The 7,470-nt window shown below is 39.2% G+C and overlaps 1 protein-coding gene across 2 annotated transcripts; it reads right to left on the bottom strand.

The window, feature by feature from the left end:
• Positions 1 to 711: 711 nt before the first annotated feature.
• On the bottom strand, positions 712 to 6,905 carry SE (C2H2 zinc-finger protein SERRATE (SE)). 2 transcript variants are annotated; one of them, XM_078319399.1, is made up of 12 exons: positions 6,158 to 6,905; positions 5,702 to 5,778; positions 5,523 to 5,577; positions 5,010 to 5,084; positions 4,650 to 4,724; positions 4,508 to 4,555; positions 4,076 to 4,144; positions 3,226 to 3,990; positions 2,780 to 2,828; positions 2,107 to 2,363; positions 1,411 to 1,644; positions 712 to 1,140 (listed from the first exon to the last, which is right to left on the bottom strand). In XM_078319399.1, the coding sequence occupies exons 1-12, from the start codon at positions 6,616 to 6,618 to the stop codon at positions 1,080 to 1,082; spliced, it is 2,226 nt and encodes a 741-aa protein (XP_078175525.1). In that variant the 5' UTR covers positions 6,619 to 6,905; the 3' UTR covers positions 712 to 1,079. The 2 variants fall into 2 exon arrangements, with proteins under 2 accessions (XP_078175525.1, XP_078175526.1); XM_078319400.1 differs by having other exon boundaries at positions 2,107 to 2,360.
• Between the last annotated feature and the right edge of the window lie 565 nt (positions 6,906 to 7,470).

Genomic DNA, 7,470 nt, shown 5'->3' with positions numbered 1-7,470 from the left:
AAATGAATTTCTGATTGTATTGTGAAAACAGTTACGAAAAATTCTAATTTGATAAAGACATTCATGAAAAACTGTATTCTTTCTTTTTGAAATACTTATTATTAATACTAATCTTCTGATTAATAAATATTGGTAGGGTTTTTATCTATTATAATAATTTGAAGTCTAATAATTAACATATAATAAAATTTAAGAAAATGAAATATAAATAATTTCATTATAATAAATTAAAATTTCTCCTTAGTTAAACGAAAGCATTCTTGTGCATTTATATTTTATTAGCATTGTTTGAGAAAGCAACCATAGGAAAAAATTAAAATTCTATCCAGTGTTATTTTGTAGTCTAAATTGGCTTAAAGAAGGATAGCACTCCCTATGGAGAAATTTGTAACGCATAGTCACACTAGAGACTTTCAAGTGCCAAACTATTTGCCAAAGGTTGAAAGAATTTATCTCGGATTAGCACATTGGTAGCTACACATAAAAATTCAGCGCACACATTTGGTTTCTTCTTAAATATGGTTATGTTCTTGTGAGGGGCCAAATGCATCTGCCACTGCCAGTGGTACGTCAGTGCGACATACCATAAGAAACTGCATGAATTTTGAAAGATTGTGCAAGGCTGCAACCCCTCCAGACCAATTTCTACCTACCATAGCAATCAATTGGAAAAAACTGCTTCCCACAGACGCATGAAATACCAGAGAGATATGAACATAGTGCATTATTGTCATATCACAGTTGATCACACACCTAACCCAAAGTCAAGACTAAGCTGCAGTAAATGATACAGTACAGCATAACCTATCCAAAGTTGAGATCTAGTAATTCCAATCAAGAAATAAGTGCAGAAATAACTAACACCTCATGGGAAATAATAACAAATTGATGATCTCGCACTGTCGCACATTACAAAACTATTATCTATAGTACAAAACATAAATTAAGCAGAACTGGGCTCCAGCATGATCCACAACAAAGCTAACACAAAATAGGGTTCCAGAATGCAAGAACAGGTCTTAATCCATCGCATAACAGCTATCATCAATTGGACCTGGCATATGCATGAAATACACAGCCTACAAGCTCCTATAGTCTAGGACAGTGACTTCATCCTCAGGAGCATCAAGATCTCGGTAACTGCACCAAAAAACAAAGAACAATTTTTGTCAGAATGAAAATACAAAAGGCAACCAGGTTCTTGTAGCTTCTAATGCAATTTTTTGGAGGTTCTCCACACAAAGGGTGTGTTGTAATTTATAAATTTCTAGCAACAATATAATACCACACTGCATATTGCAATATATACTAAGTGTCCCCCTGTCAAAAATTTCTACTTGTTTAATATATGCATACACAGATATGCATTTGCATGGATGGTAAAGTGGAGAAGGAGAGGGAGTGTAAGACCTTCGGATGCGACGGGGATCATGCTGAAATGCTGGAGGAATAGCAATAAGGGGTGCAGAACCTCCAATGCCAGGTGGGACACCCAGCATCCCTGCCTTTCTGCCACCAACACCACCTCCACCAATAGCAGGTGGGCCCCCATTGGAAGTATCAAAGGGAGCTGGGCCACCACCTTGCTCTCTCATCATCCGCATTGCTACTTCTGGTGGAGCTGGCACAAAAGGCCCCAATGGCCTGCACAAATAAAAGAATTTACAAAATGAAAACTAAAAACCAAGAAAACAAGTATTGTTGTACAAAATAGAAGCAACGTCTATTGAAAAGAGTAATGACGATTGCTGTTTTTGTTCTTATATTTGCCTGGTTTTTTGTGATTTCAGAAATTTTAACTTGACTTCTTTGTATAATCAAGACAGTTCATTTAGAAAACCATTTGGAACCTGATGCAAAAACAAACGAAGAATGCAGTAGCTTGCTACATGTAAATTTTTCACTATTTTACAGTCCTCTACCTAGATACCTCCAAATATTAAGAACTTACTACAGATAAAGGGAAGGCATAGAAAACAGAAAAAGAAAACTAAACTATATTAACGTAGACAAACATGATTTAAATACAAGATGAAAATTAATAAAGCGATATCTCGTCTTTACTAGAAAAAAACAAAAATAAAAAAAGGTGATTATATGGCATACCCAGCGCCTGGGACAGGCATGAGAATAGGTGGAGGGGGGAACTCAGCCAGGAAAGGTGCACCACCTCCACGTGGGCCCCGCCCACCAAAAGCATCAAACATGGGATCATCACCGTTCTTTGCCTCAGCTTCATCTCCTTCACGGGTAGGAGAACCCTCCGCTCTCCTTTTGTTGCCTCGGTCTTCTTCCCTGCGTGGGCCCCCACGCTCGTCCCTTAGTCGGTTTGCTAGAGGTGGCCTCCGTCTCATTCTATCCTGCTTCAGCAATTACACATTGATATTCAAAACCTTTTTAAGATTAAACCCCTAAAAAAAATCTAGGACTTCAGGTTCATTATTGGGTTGTTTTCCATTGTGTGGCTAATAGCTCTATCATTGGAGTTTAATTGAGGCTCTATGCCTTTGTCTAGCTCAGCACTAAAGGTTAGCATCCCTAATGAAGCGCCATACAAATGGCAGTAGCATTGCTGGTACAAGAAGCCCCGCATAGAACAAGCTAGGCAGCACAGAAAATCTTGCTGTGATACTATGTTACTCGCAAGAAGGTTGACACCCGAATTCATAATATTTAAACAACTCAGACCAAAACAACAAAGTGAATTCAAATGTTCTCTGCAACACATTATTATTAGCAATAGGTTGGAAATTAATGTAAAGGAATAACAATAGCATACCGGGGCAGGTTGTTGCATAACAGGTGTTCCACCTGGTGCATTAGGGTCACTGCATCAAACAAGTAATGATATTAATCTCAAGATCTCAGTAGTCAGTACCGTAGAAATGACGAACACTGCCCTAGTACTAGCAAAGGTAGAGGACTAGATATATTTGGTAGTTCGGTACCGGTACACACCAGTAGCTGGTGCAAAAGTACCATTTCTCATTCAAAGATCTTTGGTTTAGTCCGTGCAAGTGTTGGCCCTCTGCAGCTTTCTGGCTGGCTGAATTCACCATTGTTTCTTAAGGCTTCTGTAAAGATGTTCTGGTCAAAACATAGACTAATGGGAACCTGTTAATTAGCAAAAAAAGAGAACTGTGTAGCAAAATTGGTAGCAAAAGTCTACACTCTGCAGCCTAACTATTCAACTAGGAAGAAGGTTAAAATGATCAAAAGGCATACTTCATGTAATTCTGATGATATATTTCCTCGCGCATTTTAGCAGTCAGTTCAACCACTAGTTCAGGATGCTTCAGTTTAAGATGTTTGTGTACAAATTCAGGCGCATGAAACAACTTGGTGCACCCCTTTGCACCACACCCATATTTCCACCCATACTTATCATCCCTTATCTTTCTAGTGAGTGGGTCCAAAACCTCGCCTGACACGGCCTCGATCTTATCCTTTGCTGAAAGCACCACCAGTGGATCCTGGCCATTTGTTCTCTCTTTCCAGTATGAATCCAACCTCTTCACCCAATCTGAACCAGATTCATCAGACCCAGAGCCAGCTTTTGCATCCCCTCTGATGTGGCGTAGGCCTTTAGCTTCATGACTCTCCTTCATGCCATAGTAGTCTATGCCATGCACACGCCACAGGTAAGTCAGCAGGGTATCCAGTAGTTCAATTCCCTCAAGCCCCTTAACAGTAGATGGGCCGCGTATAATGATGATAGGGCCCATGGGACCACCCTCAGACTTATCAAGATCTGCAAGGATGTTGCCTTCAATGCCCTTCTCAGAATCCAGCTTCCGGGCCAGGGATTGAGAACGGTCAATGTCAAGTTGGATTCTGTGTTGTTCTGAACTGATTGGGTGGGCACGAGGGGCTGAAGAGAGGTCCTTGTCTTTGGCTTTTGTGCGTCTTCTTCTCTTGCCACCTGAGTCAGATTCATCTGAATTGGCATCACTTTCTTCTGCTTGTTTGGTTGGAACTTTTTCAGGACCACTGCAGTAGAAATAACAGTGTCACGGCTAATAGATAAACAAAACAGAAGGGAACAAGAGAGAGCACAATAAATAGGAATTCTCACATGTCAAGCGTGCCATTCTGGAGATCAGAAAGAAGCTCCTTTGCAAGAGACTTTGCTTGCTCATTGCGCCTTCAATTAAAAGTTGTAAGCAGGTTAATTAAATGATTGTAAGGATATGGGAGATTCAATGCCTTCTTAATACAGTGCACACTACAACACATAATATTTTTTTTTTTGGAAAGTATTCAATGTACAATGTTCGTCTCCCTCATTTTCCTCTCAAGGTACTCAACACAACACTACCCTTCTTCTGTGAAATGGTATTATTATTGTAAACAGTGTAGAGAGGATTTCTTCAGGAGTTATTTCAGGTATCCAAGGATTTCCTTGCAGGTTTATTTGGCACCTTACAGAAGTTGCAAGGATACAAAGAATAATGCAATTTTACTTGATAGTACCAAAAATTTATACTCATGTTAGCAAGTAGCTTACTTTTCAATAACAGACACAAGATTGGTGGGATGATACTTCTCTTTAAGCCTACAAAATATCAAAAGATGAATAAATCATGCTCGTCAGTCGTTAACAGTCAAATAAATAGACATATCTCTTAGTACCAAGAAGAGGTAACTACCAATCTTCTTCCTTGTGTAGTTCAAAATAAGCACGCTTCTGAGTTGTAATATACTCATTACGATACTCTTGATACCTGCAATAACAGTTTTTAACAGTTATGCCCAAAAATCAAGATACTCTCCAAGTAGAAATTATTGCACCAGTCTATTATGAGAAACATAGCATGGCTGCACCAGTGGAATCAGGAAACGTGTCATGCATTGCATCTTTGATAATTTTATCATCATCTCATAGAAACTTTAATCCTTAAAATTAGTTTGCTTTCCAGTAAACCCAATTGACATTCGATTTATATGCAATTATAAAACTAACTTAATGCAAGAGAAAGGTGTATATATATGATAAGTTATAGGAATACCGCCGCTCAGCTTCAGCTGGTAGAATATCATCTTCAAGCACTTGGATAAACTGTTTATAAGTCATCAGTCCTTCCCTGAGAAAAATATTAAAAAATAAATTCAAGTGTAAAAGGTTTTAGATATTCCACTAAAGAAACATATTAAAAATGAACACGAAAATAGTAGGTGTAGAAATTTTAAAAGACATCACTAGAGAAGGGTAGAGAGAAACTTCAAGTAGGAAACCAGTTTAAATTATTTTTTAAATTATATTAATCTTGAATCTCTTTCAGGGCTTCATTTTGTAGATTCTATTGATTCTTGTATCTCCAAAATGGCTAGAAGTGGCTTCAAATAATGGTTTAAAAGCCAATTCAATTTTAATTGGAATGTGTTATGTATACAATAATATTCAAAGGGATAGGCTTTTGAAATATGTCTCAAATTTTATTCTAGTAATCCTAGAAAGTAAAAAGGATTAGTCAAAGTGGACCAATTACTATGAGAAAACACAGAACTTTATTTGAACAAACCTCTGAGAAGCAATTGGAGCATCACCATACCCACCAAAACCCGCATCAGACCAGTCTAAAGATTAGTGAGAAAAGATTGCATTAGCTCGATCATTCCGAAAGGTTGACAAAAGAAACCAAATTTTGACAAAGCCTCAAAAGAGATGAAGTTAGCAACATAAAGAACTATAATATATTACCAGAATTACGATTGAAACGGCCATGAGGTCTGTCGTCACCAAAGCCGCCTCTGCCTCCGCCAAATTCATAACCAAATCTGAACAGAAATTAAAATTTAACATCTCAGGATTGCATATGGTACCAGTTAAAATGCCTATGAAATCCAAAATTATGTGAAAAAGTTCCAAAACCTAACTATTGCACTTTTAACATGATCAAAGGGAATTTGTGCTCGTATATTAGAAACAGATTTCATTTTAGCATGTAAAAAGAATCTAAGATAACCTGACACCCAATCAATTTTCTACCCGGTAAGTCTACATAACACTGGCTGGAAAGGACATCATGTGATATATGCTTCAAATTATACTTTGTTTACAAAAATATGTACATCACAGAAAATATATCCAATAGTAACAGAGAGGAAATGGAATAGCAACAAACTTATCTAAACCTAAAAATTCTCTCATCCTCACCTTCTATCCTCTCTAGGGCTCCCCCTTCTCCTATCGAAACCTCCATCATCCCTTCTCGACCGTTTATTATAGTACGGCGGTGGGCTATAAGTCGGAGACGCTCGCCTGAGCGGTGGAGACCGGCGACGCTCGCGGTGGCTGTAAGGCGGTGGACTGGGGCTGTGGCTTGGACTCCTCCTCCTATAGATGTCTCTGTCTCTGTCCCGATCCCTATCCCTCTCTCTGTCTCTATCTCGGTCCCTGTCTCGTAGGAACCGATCCGGCCTCGAATTTGGAGGAGGCGGGGGATGGAGGGAAGGAGAGGAGGATCTAGGGTTAGGGTTTGGTTCTTCACGGTCGCGCTTGCGAGGGGGTGGCCCAGGTGGAGGGGGAGGTAATGGATTGGAAGGACATTCGTCACCGCCAGAGGGAGAACGGTGGCGATCTAGGTTACCGGCGGACATGTCGATAACCTCCGCCATGGATTTAGAGATGGGAGGAAGAAAACCCTAGAAATCAGATGGCGTAGGATAAAGGAAGGAAGCGACAGGGGAGAGATGAGAGAAAGCAAGCCGGATCTAAACCGTTGATGTAGATTACTCTCCCATAAACTATAGTTTAGTTTAAAGTTTAAACAGAGAAACGAGTTTTGTGTTTGCTCTGTACGAGAAAATAATCGCAAACGGTGAAATACTGATTGAGTTTTGTGTTGTGTCGAATTTTATTTGTTTCTCCATCTGGGGACGAGGCAAATCGGTGGACTATAAATCAGTGTTATTAAAACCGAACCGTACCGGACTGGACTGTTCAACCGGAAAATTAGATTATTTATAGTATAAAACTATAAATGGATTTTAGTGCTGATATAGAGTCGGGCCGAAATTTTTAAATATACCATACTTCCAAAAAAAATAAACCAAACAATCACGATTGCTGAAAAATTTGATTTTTGACGTGGCCGCATCCCCTAGGTGCGGCCACCTTTTTTCGGGCCGCATCTAGGAGATGTGGCCACCTTTTTTCGGGCCGCATCTAGCGGATGCGGCCACCCTTTTTTTCCCATTCAGATTGAACTACACGAAGAAGAAGAAAGAAAAAAAAAGGTGGCCGCATCCCCTAGATGCGGCCCGCAGAAAAGTGGCTGCATTTTGGGAATGCGGCCATGTCAAAATTCGAAATTTTGAGAGAAAGTGATGGTTTAGTTTATTTTTTTTAGGATAATGGTATATTTAAAAATTTCGGAGAGTCAGAGTAAATCTAACCCGATAAAAAATAACTGTCTCAAATTTTGGTCCGACGCGACCGACAAATAATAAATTCCATGGATGATTATT

The sequence above is a fragment of the Carex rostrata genome, chromosome 18 (genome assembly GCF_964058835.1).
Source record: "Carex rostrata chromosome 18, lpCarRost1.2, whole genome shotgun sequence".
NCBI lineage: Eukaryota > Viridiplantae > Streptophyta > Magnoliopsida > Poales > Cyperaceae > Carex > Carex rostrata.
Note: the sequence above shows the minus strand (reverse complement) of the source record. Positions and strands in the feature narration are given on the sequence as shown.

What these genes read in the sequence shown, in the direction of transcription:
- SE (XM_078319399.1), bottom strand. Translation starts at nt 6,618, where the DNA reads ATGGCGGAGGTTATCGACATGTCCGCCGGTAACCTAGATCGCCACCGT. An exon ending in AGCCCTAGAGAGGATAGAAG is followed by an intron (nt 5,779 to 6,157) that starts GTGAGGATGAGA and finishes ATTTCTGTTCAG; the next exon opens with ATTTGGTTATGAATTTGGCG. An exon ending in GATCCCCGTCGCATCCGAAG is followed by an intron (nt 1,141 to 1,410) that starts GTCTTACACTCC and finishes TTTTTGGTGCAG; the next exon opens with TTACCGAGATCTTGATGCTC.